At 39.0% G+C, this 15,630-nt stretch overlaps 1 protein-coding gene across 9 annotated transcripts in view; it reads right to left on the bottom strand.

The window, feature by feature from the left end:
* The window catches only part of CDKAL1 (CDKAL1 threonylcarbamoyladenosine tRNA methylthiotransferase), a 421,562-nt gene that overhangs the window by 149,901 nt on the left and 256,031 nt on the right, over positions 1 to 15,630 (bottom strand). For all 9 annotated transcript variants that reach the window (XM_075083912.1, XM_075083908.1, XM_075083916.1 and 6 more), the window contains one exon: positions 9,272 to 9,438. In XM_075083912.1, coding sequence (XP_074940013.1) covers positions 9,272 to 9,438 — 167 coding nt within the window. The remainder of the gene's footprint in view (positions 1 to 9,271; positions 9,439 to 15,630) is intronic.

Here is a 15,630-nt window from a genome sequence, read left to right on the forward strand (position 1 = left end):
CACAGTACAGATATCCTAACCTGGCTTGCCGAAATACTTCACGTTAAGAAAATAGTTATCCCTATGACAGCCCGCTTCCAATATTAAAGTAGGACTGACTTTGCATTGGGTAAAATGCAAAGCATTGGCATCTACACTGGGTAGATGCTGATTGCTTATTACTCAAGTCTGTGGAGCCACAAGCCCCAGTACATCATCTGAGTCTCCGCAAGTCTGTCACAAAAACACTGCTGATTTCAGCGACACATTCAGCAGTAATGGTACCACAGAGATTTCCTCAAGGTATTGCACACCTTCAGTTCCCACACAAACTGATGGAAGTTGTGTGCTTGGAAATATGCAGTAAATGGTTCAGTGAGTTCAAAGATGAAAACATACTGTTTCTGCTGCAGCCATCATATCAAACCTAAAGAGACTTTGAAAAATTTCACAGTGCTGTTTGTCCAGCTTCAATAGATAGAATCACTTTAAGGTAAAATGACTTAAAGCCATCCAACCAAATAGCTAATGCTAATTCCGTGTGAAATGATTAATTCTGATGTTCAAGAAAATGCATACCTTTTCATTTCCCTATGGTCCTCTCTAATTTCTCATCATTAAGCACTACTCAAATGAATTTTTTTTTCCCCCGGAAGTAAATTAATACTCCTCTTTGCAGTACGTATTAGAAACACATATTGGGAAGTTCCCCAAAAAGGTGTTTCATTGCAACAGCACACTGCTACTTTAAATAACTGTCTCAATCATATTTTATGCTAATAAAACCTTGAAAATTAATTTAAGCACAGAGAAGCACACACAACAAACAAGTAGGACCGTCATACTATCTTTTTTGTCTTCAGAAGCCTGGGTGAATGAAAAGGACTGCTAGTTTCATCCATACTAAGCATTTGTTCACAAGCTCAAAAATGAGAATCCCTTATGATGAAAAAGAATTGATGGTTTCTGCTCAGAAGGAAGTCCTAGAATGAATGGCACACCCTATCAGAGTTCAGTTGCACTGAGACAGATCAGTGCCAGGAAGCCTCCCTATTGTTTCCCTCTATTTCAAACAAGGAAATACAATACCTAAAATAGCATCTGCTTTAGCAGGTTACAGTGGAAGGACAATAGCAGAAGGTTTTAATCAAAACCTAAACCTTTAGGCAAGTGCAATCACTTTCTTTCTCTTGTAGTTATCCAATTTGCTGAGCTAAATTTCATAGCAAAAGAGAATAAAAATATCCACAATCACAATGACAATATTGATATAATTGAATTTATGTTCTTCAGCAGCTGTTGCACATTTAACATAACTAATTGAATTCAAAGACTGAGTAGAAGAGATTTTACATCTTTTCCTCAATTCACAATGGTACAGAAACACACAGCCAGTATTATGTGCAGTTCAATAAAACTTTCTTGAACACATTCCCTTTCTCTCATTTTCAAAGAATAATGACCTCAAAAAAAAAAAAAAAATCAAACCCAAACTTTTTTAAACAAATGCCAAAGCCTAATGAAGCAAGCAGTCTTACTGAAGCTTATGTAGATGATGTTGCAAAGCACAGTGAATGTGACAGCTCATCTGTCAAAGAAAACAAAGGGGTTTATGCATCTAAACTAAACAGAAGCTTTTGGAACAGCATGGAGAGTAGTTGGTATACCTTTACTTATTATAATATAACTAGGAAGTGAGATCTTTTTTTTTTTTCAGTGGAGGCAGAAATATTAAAAGATGGTACAGTTTGTTAGGCAAGCTATATATTTGACAATAGCTTCTACCCCAGTGCCTTGAAGCACATGGCAACTGCTAAAATTCCCACTTTATTTGGCAAAAATGCAGTTTCCCATATATGTACTACCCATGCTTTGAATAAACCGCTCAATTAATGGTGATTTTTATTTTCTGCTAGTAATCCACCAACGAGGTAAGCCACAGCTCCAAAGGTCTGCCTGGATGAGATGGTATTAGAAGTAATTGACAGACAACCTGACACAACACAAGACTGAGAGTAGATCTGTCTGCATTCAAATACTCTTCATTCCTGTGATACCTAACAAGCAAGAGAAACATTCATACGAGGAAACTGTAATTCAGGTACAGTTAACATGCACAGCTTTAACTGGTCAAGCAGTGAGCTACTTAATATTAACCCCTTTTTGCAACACTGATTTTTATGCACAGATTATTAAATACAGCAGAGCGCTAGATGCCTGCATAAAATATTCTGTCTTGATGGAGGACTGAATCTTGCATAAATCGAACCAGCTTTTTCTCTGTGTTTCTCAAAGCATTTTTTTCTAATAGTTTTACAAAGATCAGGAGCTTCACTCCCAATACCACAAATATTCCCTTCTACATTATCTGGAGCAAACCTTATTGTTCATCAAAGTTCCCAGTACGGTAACATTGTTAAGGTTTTTAAGAACACCCAGGATTCAAAAATACAACATAAAGCCTTCAGGAAGGGTAAGATGGGTTCTTATTTTGACATTTATTAAGCCAAATCATATTCCACCAGCTGGCAGCAAACATGTCACCAAGCATTTACAGCCATTAGGACCTGCTGAGTCTAAGATCTAAAACTAGATTAGAGAAAGTGGTGTGACAAAATGTACCTCAAAGCACAGCAGAGATTCAGCCCTTTCCTAACCCCATAATATCCAAATATACATTCACTGTGGGGTGAGTTCACCACTGAAAAAGTTCCCATGACACTATGTCTTAAGGAGTAATTTCAGGAAATGTGCTATATTCGGAAACACTGAAGACAAAGAACACTTTAAGAGGAAAAACGGGGGAGAATTTCAGTGCTAAAAAAAATTAAAAGCTGGAATACACAGAGTAAGCAAAGATGCACATGCAGCCTCCATAGGACGAACAAGCATTTAATACCAAAGGAAACAGTAAACATCCCTTCCCCTGCCCCTTTTTTTTATTTATTTTTTAGAAGCCCAGATGCAACTATCCCCCTCTCCTCCTCCCCTTACTGAGATTTCTTTCAATTTTACTGCTAGCAAGACAAACACAGTTTGCATAAAGACAACTATGTAATTACAGCAAGGGAAAGTTGCATGGTCCACCGACTACAAAACACTAAACTCACAGTAATAAGAGGTCAGGGGCTTAAATATTCATTTATTTAAATGTATGCCAGAGTTTTCAATTTTTTCTGGTCAAATCAACAGATTTTAATTGGCGCTTTCAAATGCAGCAGTCTACGAAAATGACAAAAATATTACTAGAAACAAAGCAAATACATGCCCTAAAGGTCTTTTAATTCCTGAAATCATGCTGCCCTTTCATTTGTCATTGAAGAATGTGTGCATATTATTCCCTTTTTCAACACATTTCAAATCAGCTTACACTCTAGCTTATTCAAAACTTGAGCTTATGCACAGTGCTCAAAAACGTTTGGTGTGGTCAGAGGAAAGAACAACAATATGGAAAAAAGAAAAGTGAATTAGTAATTTTACTGTAATACATATCTATGTGCTGTGTCAGGGCACGTTTGGGGAAGCCATCTGTAGGGTATCAGCTTCAATGAGGTTAAGGAACATAAACACCGAGCTGACATGAAAAATCAAAGCAAAAGAGCAAAGAAATACCATTGCGACTTGCGGTACACTTGGCACACCTTATGCATTTAAAGACACTGCCGCCATGCAGACTCCATCTCGATGGCTGATGTATCACTCAAATGTCCTGAATTAATAACGGAGATGAAGCCCACAGATGGCATATGGTACGGTTTGAGACAGACTCATTTTGACAGGTGACAAAGACGACGACTCATCTAGTCATGTGAAATTAAGCACTTACGGGAATGGCAGGTGTGAACTGACTCCTTTATACAGATTTGGAAGCATCCCATCACTCACAAAAAGTGCTGTACTAAAATCCCAGACAGCTCTGGAAGTACAGTCCATGTTAAATCTGCAAGGGAAGTAACTAAGGCTAAGATGTGAGCCCCTGCCCTTTTAGTGTCTGGATGATCTGCACTCCCTTTCCATTTGGACAGAACCCCAGATACTGAACACAGAAAAAGTTAAAAACCTAAGGGAAAGTGAAAGATATTTAAGGGAAAATTTAGTCTTTAACACTATGCCGCTAACATTAACTCATTTCAGCCTGATATACATTTGACCTAATTTTTCACTTTTCGGACTAACCCTTTATCTACTACTACTGTTTCAACGGATTCTTTCCCAACACTCCCTCTCCATCAGTTACTGCAAGTGGAAGTGAAACACCATCTCACCAGACCACTCACCAATAACTCCGTAATATGACTGTAGAATGAATGCCTGGACGTTACTTCTAAAGCAGGACGTATACCTTATGTACGTTTGGTACATGTTGATACTATAGGGCGTAACATCTTTGCGATCTGGCAGTCAGTGTAATTCAACAGTAGCTCTGTGCAAATACATATGGATAGGAGTACATGAGGTAACTGTACACATGTGTTTTCATTGCAGGTTTTGCTACGACTATGAAGCGGATCCTAATACTAATCTTTTCCTTTACCTTTAACATTTTATAAAATAAAAAAAAATTCTGAGCTAAAAGATTTTCCCCTGGCCAAAGTTCTTGACCATTTACTAAAATTTTCTGCCATGTACAGAAAATCCCATGTTTTCCTCAAGGCCACATGGCATCAACATATTAAGAGAGGCCAGGCACAGGGTGCAGGGTGACTTTGGGGTGGGCAAACTAAATTAACTTCCGAGGAAATCAGAGCAGTGGCCATACTCCAGGTTCATGACAAATGTGCTCCAAGCCCTTGGCATGAGTGATTCAAGCGAATGATCTGCCTTTGCAACAGCTTTGGACCACCAGTAGTGAGAAAGTTTAGTTGAGGGGATTGGATTTATTTTGAAGTAAAATCTCCAAAATGCAGATAACGTAGATATAGTGGGTTCACTACAAAACTCTGCAATTTCTTGATCTGCTCTTTTTGCTTCCTACTACTCACTAACCTAAGTGCAGACATCATCTGCAGCTGAAGAAAACACCAGATAAAAAATATAGTATTTTTTATTATACCCGGAATAATTGTGATATAGGCTCTTTTTCTAATGACTTCGCTCAGTATGCAGCATATCAAAAAGTGTTCAGTATTTCACATGACTATAAAACACTGCATAGATCCAAATAATTCTTTACAGACAAGAAGGCCCAACTGAATGCAGAATTCATCATTTGAAAAGATATGGTTGCTTCTGATCCCAAAACTGTTCATGCTATGTCATCTGTAAGTATATAAGCCACTACTATTGCCACCATATTTACTGAATAAGAAACTAAAAGTACTAAATTGTCAGACTGTGCCACACAAGTATAATGACAATTTTAAAGAGATTAACAGCCTCCCCTGAAATGACAAACATCTTTAAGGACAGAACAGCACTAACTTGACTAGTATCTGAAGGCACTGCGTGTGCTCGGTATTTTAAACCATGTGAAAACCTAAACTGACTCCCTACCTATGATAAGCCTGAGTTTGAACGACCACTGGCCCAGGTCCCCAGATCTACCAAGCCTTCCAGCATGGGAGCACCAAGGCCCATTACAAGCACCCGCAGCATTACAAGCACCTTTACCCCCTCCCTCTGCTCTAGTCCCACCACTCCTGACCCAAGCGAAGCTCTCCTCCTCCTCGCCCTCCTCCCCTTGTGCTGGCCTCCAGCATCAGCAGAACAGCAGAGCTGTTGGCTGGCACTTCTTAGTGGATACTAAGACACTGGCTCCCACATACAGAGGCAGATGAAACACTCCTGAGATGAGTGGCGCTTTCTGTTCCTCCATTTTTATTTCCAGGGAACCTGTAAATGTGGGCACTATGTTAATGAGTCAAAAGACTCACAGACCTGGGGTACAGTACAAAGGAAATGTTGCCGACAGCTTAAGCAGACCTCTGATCATAATCCCATCCACTGTACACTTTCTAATGATTATGGTATATGTTTCTGTATGTTTGTTTATGTTTATGAATTTTTTTAAATTTTTTTTAAAAAAAATAAGAACCTTAAATCCCTTTTTGGCACTTGCAAATGCATTTCAATCTATAAGCAGTTTACCAAAAAGTGTGCAACTTAAGATGGACATGGACCTGTTGGAGCAAGTCCAGAGGAGGGCCATGAAAATGCTCAAAGGCCTGGAGCACCTCTCCTATGAAGAAAGGCTGAGAGAGCTGGGGTTGTTCAGCCTGGAGCAGAGAAGGCTCCAGGGACACCTTTCACCAGCCTTCCAGTACCTGAAGGGGGCCTACAAGAAAGCTGGAGAGGCATTTTTTACAAGGGCATGTAGTGATAGGACAAGGAGTAATGGCTTTAAAATGAAAGAGGGTAGATTTAGATTAGATATAAGGAAGAAGTTCTTCACTGTGAGGGTGGTGACGCACTGGAACACGTTGCCCAGAGAAGTTGTGGATGCCCCATTCCTGGAAGTGTTCAAGGTCAGGTTAGATGGGGCTTTCAGCAACTTGGTCTAGTGGAAGGGGGGCCCCCCACTGCAGGGGGGTTGGAACTACATGATCTTTAAGGTCCTTTGCAACTCAAACCAATCTATGATTCTATGAGTGTTACTGGAGAAAAATGTATTTATATAAACTTTTATATTGGCTTTGGAGGTTCCAAGAATCAGACAGACATAAAACTGGCCAAACCTTTTACCTGCAGGTAAGGTCCAATAAATATGGCAAAAACTATAAAAGAATTAAAATAATTGTTTTTAGGCTGATTCTCTAGGAAATCTCTGTCCAGATCTTAAAATTAATTTATGCTTTTACATGACTGCTGTTGCTCTATGCCACTTACCAGCCATGTGTTCATTACTGAAGTAAAATAAACTCTTGCTTAGCAGTTCCACATGAACAGTTCTATGCAATTGCTGAAAATTTCAAATTTTTAAAAAAGATATGCTATTGGAACAACTTCTTCCTTTTCACTGGGTATAAAAAGTGACACGCCATTAATACACTTTCCCATGTAAAATTTTTTTTGCAGAAAGCCAAAAATCATCATAGTTAGTAACAAAACTTCTAACAATAAATAAATTAATAAAACTTACTACCTTTAAAAACAATTAATGAAATATGTTTATGACCAATAACACAGCTTTACACCTTTCTTAGGAGATAACAGAACTACATCTGGATTTTATCCTAATCAACTGACATGAAGGTTAATCAACTTCTCATTTCATTTATTTTGTTTTTTAAACAAATCATACTTTTACCCTTTCCTCAACCATGAAGTAAAAAGCACATTCCCCATATAAAGTTTATTTTGTCTGGTGAAAATGTATACAGGAGACTGACAACATTCCGTAGTGATCTTTCAGACACAAGTCTGATAAGCTTGGAAGAGGGGACTAGGCAAAAATGCAGAAGGTAAAAAAAGCGTTTACAAATTTAGTTTGACAAATCATCAAAATTATTTCACTAAATTACAAGCTCAGAAATTCTTAATCATACATGAAACAGAAATACAACCAAATAATTAAATAACTCTTTAAAAACTTCATATAGACTGGAAATTGTATGAAACACTGAAGAGAACAAGCAACAGCAGATGTTGCTATTGTACAAAAGGTTGGTGTACACAGAATGCACGTTCTGCACAGCAACGTTCAAGATACACATTTTCAACAGGCTTTCATTAATTCCTCTTTTTCTGCCATCACACTTAAAGATCCACTTTTAAAGAGATTAGAGTACTTTTCCTAAATATGAGTCAGGTCAAAGGGAGTTCTATCACCAGCACTTTCTGTAAGATTTAGAAACAGGAAGATTAGAGATCATAAATCAAAACCATTCACAGATTTGTGACATACACTCACTAAGATGGCTACTGATTGAAGGAAAGCAATATGCTTTCCACCTTGCTCAGATTATATCAAATTAAGACTACTACAGTTCCCCTTAGCTGGGCAGAGCAGTTTCTTATTTCCAGCAACTGATTATTTTTAAAAAAAAAAAAAAAAAGCTTCCGAGAGTGCTCATAAGATGAGCAGCAGTGACAAAAGTGGCAGTCTATGCCAAAACACTTTCAATAAAGTGAGTTAAAAATGAAAGCAAAGACACTAACTGTGAAAATTGCTCAAAGCTTGATTTGCTTTTGTGCAAGATGCTGAAAAATGTTAAAATAAAAAAAGATTAAAAACTTGTGACAGATATGAGAGTTCGAGACAGAATGCAAAGCTCTAAGAAACACAACCGAACCGCTTCATAATGATTTCTATTCAGTGTTTTAAGACCCTATCTTAGTGAGGCGTACGTTAAACCAAAGAATAAAATAACAGCCTGGTAAATTTCTCGCAGCTTTCTGCAGCTTGTATTCTTTAGCTGGGGAAGTGAAAACTGCTTGTTCTGATCACAATGAGATTCCTCTAGCTCAGGCACTTAAATAGGGAAACATACTGTTATGGCACTCTGGTGAGAAAATACTGTCCTTGACATCCTAAGAAAATGTAGGTGCCACTATTATTCTGTAATATCTTTGGGAAAGCAGCATGGTCACCAGCTGTTTATCTCAATATCACTGATGCACGTGGTCACAAAATTTAGCTTAATCTATATCCTTCCCTGCTTTTTCCTCCTCTTTAAAGTTAGGTTCCTTCTATAAACAGTTCCTATGAATTTCAATAAATTCATTTGGTGACAGAATCCAACCAAACCAACTGATCTGTGAGACAAAACTCTCACTTCCTGATCTGCATTCATACGATATTATTTCAAATTCACGTTGTACACTTCATTGCTTCTAATCTCATTGAACTACTATGTTACAATTTTTTTAACAGAGATATACACTTAGAATTTTCATTTCTTATCATGGAAGCTCTACACACTCTCAGAGCATTTGAAATAGGATAGTGAATATGTCGTTGAGTGAGACCAGCATACGGTGTTTCTGGAAATATTAATCTGAGGTGTAGCAGGAAGACAATTCAATCCCATAGTTCATTGCCTGCTAATGACATTTCCTTTAGTTCTGGAAAACACAAGACACACACAAATGCAACGTCGCTATAATAAAGCTCCACAGGTCAGAGACCTCAGTATTATTATCATTCCAAAATGATTTGAATATCTTATTATCTCGATAACTTGCTGTGTGAGGCAAATGGCTTAACACTATTAGTCTAATTCTATAAATTTACTTGAAGTCCAGAATTTTTTTAAGATACTGCTTAAAATGAAACGCACTAGACACAAGGTTCCATGCTGACTCACTCAATGAACATCTATGCCGGCATATAAATGATTCTTTTCTTCCTTACCTCCAGATGCTCTAAAATATAGGGAGGGTTTGTCATGCCAAGCCTCAGCATAGCTCCCTCAGGAATAGCTTCAACCAGCTTCCACAGAAGCGTAGGGAGGTCTGTGCCAATGTCTCTGCCATAAGCCCCTGTGTCTTCACTGGTCAGCCATATCTCACAAACACCCTCTGTGAATAAAAGAAAGAGATAATTAACAAATCTGTTTTAGAGCTGTTTATTTTATCATACAGCTGCTCACTCTTTTTAATGCAGTATTTCACAAGGCTATTATGCAGCCAGACTGGGTATTCAATTGGAAGGGGGAGGGAAGGAGGAGGAAGGCTTATCCCATGGGTAGCAGTGGGTTATTAAGTTCATTTTATGAGCACAAGAGTGCTACAACAATGCTGTAAATTATCATTGCTGTGGAGTGATTAACATTCACAGCCAATGACTAATTCTGTATTGCCTCTACAGCAAGTCAGTCAAGTCTAGTACTCTGCTCTATTTTTTGAGCCTAATTCATTAAACACCGCAAGTAACATTATTCAAGCAAAGAGTTAGCATTAATGGTTGTTACTAGTAGTTAACTTGTTAACTGGTAAGCTTCCAGTAAGCAAAAACAGCTCTAAAGCGCCCTGGAATAACTACTAAACACTTGTATTCTTTAAATGATACAATTAGCAATTCAATATTAAGGTTGTACTGAAAAGTTTAGTGACCACTGCATGACTGTGTGATAGTGTCGGAAAACCTGTTTCCTGGCAGCTAATACTTTATTTTCCATCAATCGGGGACTTAGGAAGCAGTATATTTGATTTGTATTGTGAAGAGTAGTGACCTTGAACACTGATATTTGGTAATAATATCCTTCTGCTCAAAGAGGGGAAAGATTGCACCACCCTTTAATAATAGTTGAAAGCAGTGAGGTTTCATACAGCCACGTCTACCGGCTTGCCCAGCTTCCATCCTTTCTGCAATGCAATCCATCTCCCCCTCCTCACCCCCCCAAAGCAAGAAAAAGCTGTCAAAAACAGGGTGGCTGGGAGGAAGACTCCTGTAATTCCTGGTGAGATAGGTACCATTAACTCAGTGAAGAGCTAAATTTCTAATACTGATGATGAACTGGTAAAGAAAACATCCAAACACTAGAAGATACATAATTCATCAAAGCACTCTTTGGACCAGAAGAGAATGTATCTCAAAATGCAAACGTTTATGGCACAAATATATACATAAGGTGAGGAAAACAAACATGTACACAGACTTTAATCACATAAAAGGTAATAAAAATAGAAAACCAGAAATTTGACAAAAATGTAAACTCAAGACTGCCACTCAAACTCACACTGTAACAATAAAGGTGGACAGCAGGCTATGTTGGGCATCAAAGTTAATTTCATTCTGTTTGTTCAGAAAGTCTTTCAAGGTAATTTATTCTTTGTAACTAAGAATGTTTAAAAATTAAAGGTAAACATAGAAACTCATCACTACTTAGGTTCTGCTTCAAGAATAACTCAGTGAGAGTGGTGTATAATTCTGTTCTTGTAAGGAGCTTGGTTGAAAGTATTCCTGAAGTACTGCTCTTTGGTTATCCAGCTTGCAGTCACAACTTTGTAGACACAGTCAAACTGAGCTCCCCCATGCCCGATCACGTATGCAGAATTTGCTACCAGTGCACAATCACACCTTGGATTCCACTGCAGTTGCTAACGTTTTCGGAATTCATCTCACCACAGGCAGTACCACGCTATGAAACATACTCTAGGTTTTGCCACCTGCCCTACATTCTCCTGAGATACAGAAAAAAAGAAATTAATTACATATGTTACATTTTAAAAATAAGAGAAACATAAAGGATCTAAATGATGGCTAATGTCTTGTTGGTTTTTTTTTTTAATATCAGTCTCCAATAGCTATTAGAACACTGCAAAACAGAGTAATTTACTTGCAGTTTCTACTGAAACAGAGTAATTATCTTTTTAAGCTTTCAATCTAAATAGTTGCATGGGGTTTGGGGGTTTTTTTTGTTTGTTTTTTAATTTTACAGCTACCAGATGAACACTGGGAGGGGGACGGAGTGAGGGAAGAAATCACTGGCTAGGAATGGAAATAACATTCCTGTGGAAAACAACAGTGAGCTTTTAAAGCTGCATAGGTGGGGACCATTAGCCCCCTGGTGGGCTGAAACTTCAAATTAAATCACATGAAGAGGATGCAGCTGTAATAGTAAATCAGCAACAACAGGAATAACTGTCTCATCTGCTCTCCGATCAGGGTGTTGAACAACATGGAATGGGAATAATTCATGCTGAGAGAGCCAAGGACCTAGTCTTAACAGGGAGGACGGACACGGACACCTGTATTTTATGAGAAAGTTCATGTCCCAGTTTCAGGCAGACAAAATGGATCTTCAAATACCGAAAGCTGCTATGAGTGCTAAGTATTTACAAGTAGGGTAAATCAACTTTGTACACAACTGTGTGTGATAGAGGTTTGATGTCAACTGCTGTTAAGCTGTTTATTCTAGCCCTTTGCATCCTGAGTTTAGGAGTATAAACTTACACTGGGTAAGAGGAGAAAACAACAGACCTCCCAAACAGCATTAATAAAGCGAACTAACGCTTCCTATTTCACTCAGCCCACTTCCCCTCCAAATTCCAGCCCTATGTAGGAACCTATTTGAATCCACTATTTAATCATGTACGGTATTTTTTCTCCTTTCCTTTGCAGTCAACCTCACTAGATCATTCGCCGTTCTGTTACTGGGTAATTTTGGTGCTAATAAAAGCAAGCTGATTTTGCAAACAAGAAAATTGATCCAAACTGCAGAGTTTGGACGTGCAAACTCAGACCATTTGTTACAGTATTAAGGCCAATTATCATTATATTTAAGTAATTACAAGTCTGCCTTCGGTCACAGCTCATAGCTCATTTCTCACTCTGCCATCACAACCCAGCACAAAATAGTAACCTCAACAGCTGGCTTCAAATCTTTGCTCTGCTGTAACTGGAGATGACTGAGAATGAAAAATGTTGGAAAAAGGTTCCAAGTCAGTGAAGGAGGTTCTGAGCCTATCCTTCTCCAATGTCTCAATATAAAGATTACTCATTGCAGATTACCTGACATGGGATTTGTGGGGTAGCCTAAACAGTCCTGGTCATAAAGATGACAAGAAATCCTACAGTTGTCACTTTTATGAGATATGCGCATTTCTGTTTTAGAGACCACTTGAAATGATTAATTTCTTTAATAAAAAAAATTCTAGCATTTTTTATTTCACTTTATTTTCATGCCACTATTGTAAACACTGCTTTCAGCGGTAGCACACATCTTGTAAATTAAAGGGAAATCTACTCTATCTGAAAAATGTATTTACTTCAATCTACAAAAACATCTGAAGATGTTAAAACATCAGAAACTAATCCCACTGAAATTCTGTTTGTTAACCTGCTGTACTTTGTACAAATGAAATTCAATCACAAAATCCCCTTGTTTTTTGCTTCCCCTTCCCTTCTTCTCGTTCTTCTCCTTCTTGTGAGACTTTAATACCAACAGGAGTTACTTCTCCAGCAGCACAGTTCTCTGCAGGCCGCCTCAGTGGGATACCGCCGATGCTGACTTTCTCAGTAGACCACATATGCTTATCAATAACTGCCTGACCTCCTTCCTATTCCTTCTCCAACGGTGAATTCTTACGGCAGCCTGCAGTGCTGTACAGACCATAGAAATACCTCTCCTACTGCACCACAGAAACCTGGAAAGACCATCTGCCAAGGGGAGGTCCGACTTAAATGTTTGTCAAAAATTGCCTGCAGACTTGAGGACAATCAATTTGACCCTGCGACTCCTGATCACACCCTTAGAATTAAAAAAAAAATATAATCTTAGCCACAGACAGAAAGCCTTGGAAAAAATCAAATCCACTTTAACCGTGCTCATTGTTCAGAATGAGCCTACCTTACATAAACTTATTTTCTCTTCAATTGTTTGAGTTTCCCCTTATTTATTCAGCATGGATTTTACAGGCACTATTTACATATTTGTGGCAGTGCATGTGCTAGATGACTCTGCTGAATCAGTGCCTTAAATGAGAAACTGTGAAGACATCTGTGTACATACCATATCACTGTATCAACCTGAATATAATGCAAATTTAAACAGAAACTGAGTCAAATTCCTCCTATACTTCTGAAGCACTCTGCAAGCATTGATTCATCATGTAAGAGTCCAGACCTCCTCTTAGACAGTCAGTTCAACCACATGGATCACCACTGAAAGCTGCAGGGACTTCCTGAAAGAGTAAATCAGACTGGGAGCAACTCACTGGTGCTAATGGAGGTTTGGAAGGTTTAATTTCCAGTTCTCCAAGAAATCCCTATTTTATCTGTATACACACAGGGCTTCTAGAGGAGAGAGAGAATGGAGTTACACACAATCCTGTACAGACGCATCCTGTCCCAGACTCAAAAAGTAACTCACACCTGACTGTCACAGTTAGAAACTGCAGGATATCTGGCAAGCAGATGACAAAAAAAGTATACTGAAGAAAAAAGACAGGTCTAGGTGAAAGAGGTCACAGCTGTTAGGCTGTGACATAAAGGATCAATGTTTCTTCTGTACTTTGGAAAGCGTGGGTCAGCTTATGATTCAGCAATATCTCATTCAGACAAATGCAGTACTGCAGCTCTGCTCACGACATACTACATACAAACTGGTCCCCATCACAGCCTCATTTTTACTTTGAGGGACAAAGCTCTATACAAGTGTCTCCTAGCCTGACTTTCTAGAGGATCTTTATTATGCCCAAACATATTTCCTCTTTTCAAAAGATCTATTTTTTTACCCTTCCGGACAGTCTTAAGGAAGTACAAGACGATTGTCCACTCCTGTTTTCTTAATCCTTGCCACGAATAGCAGAACAAGATCTGAATGGCACCATGAATGTTGGCTGACGTACTGGAATGCAACACTTGGAGAAACTACTAGATCCCCAAAACTCTGGTTAAAAGAGAAGACCTAGCAAAAGGATGACTGTCTTAACCAACCCTTCACAACACAGGAGGAAGCAATGGCTGGTTGAGTGGCCAGGAAACTCTGTTCAGCATTATTGCACTTCAAAATGAGGACCAGAAAAATATTTCCCTGAATTTTCACTATTAGAGTCATAATTAATAGTTTTTAAATATCTCTGTAACGGCATGAATTGCTTTGAAGCATTGATTAGTATTACATAAAGACCTGATACACACAGTGACTTAATTTAAAAGCCAGAACAAATTCCATTTTATGTGGTCATCAGGAAAGCCAAAAGGTAAAGATAATTCTGTACACAGGGTGAAAATTTCTTTTTGTGGGATCACAGAAGAGCTTAGGCTGCAAGGCACCTCTGGAGGTCATCTAATCCAATCTCCTGCTCAGCTCAGGTCCAATTAGACAAGATTGCTCAGGCCCTTGTGCAGTTGTATTCTGAATATTTCCAAGGACAGAAATACCACAGCCACTTTGGGTAATCTGCTCCCGTATCTGACTACACTCAGGGTAAAATATTTTTTCTTGCACCTAATTGCAATTTCCTGTGTTCCAGCTTCATCTCTTACCTCTCATCCTACCTCCCATGACCTGACTGCAACACAGTCCAGCTCTGCCTTCTCTTTACCCTTCCATTAGGCAGTCATAGACAGCAATAAGATCTCCTCCTAGCTTTCTCTTCAAAAGCTCAACAAATCCATTTCCTGTATGTTGTGCGCTCTATCCTCCTAACCATTGCAGTGGCCCTCTGCTGAATTGCTCCAGTTCGTCAGTAAGCCTTGCCCTGGGGTGCCCGAAACTGGACAGACCACTCTCTCTGTTAGGTCTCATAACTGCCAAATACAAGGCACTAGTCACGCCCATGGGCCCGCGGCCGCACTCTTGCTAATATTATTTAGGACGCAGCTCATAATTGCAAAGGGGTTTCACCGCTGACTCGTGTTCAGCAGCTTGCCCAGAAGAACTCTGAGGCCTGCAAAGCTGCTTTCCAGCCAGTCAGCTCTCCACATCCATACTGCAGCGTGGTGTTATTTTGTCCTGGATTCAGGACATTTTACTTGCCTTTGTTGAACTTCACGATGTTACTGTCAGTCCATTTCTCAGGAGAGTTGAGGTCCCTTGCAATATCAGTCCTAGCCTCCAGCCAGTCAACTATTCCCCCAATTTGGTATCGCCTCCCAGACTGCTCAAAACACACTCTATCTCACTGTGCACATTGTTAATAAAGACACAAAATACTGGCTCCCGTATCAATCCCTGCAAAACACCATTAGGAACCACCAGCTAGACTTTATACCACAGATCACCACCTTGTGAGACTCGCAGTCCAGCCAATTCTTTCAGCCGC

Source organism: Phalacrocorax aristotelis, chromosome 2, assembly GCF_949628215.1.
Source record: "Phalacrocorax aristotelis chromosome 2, bGulAri2.1, whole genome shotgun sequence".
In the NCBI taxonomy this organism is placed as follows: Eukaryota; Metazoa; Chordata; class Aves; order Suliformes; family Phalacrocoracidae; genus Phalacrocorax; species Phalacrocorax aristotelis.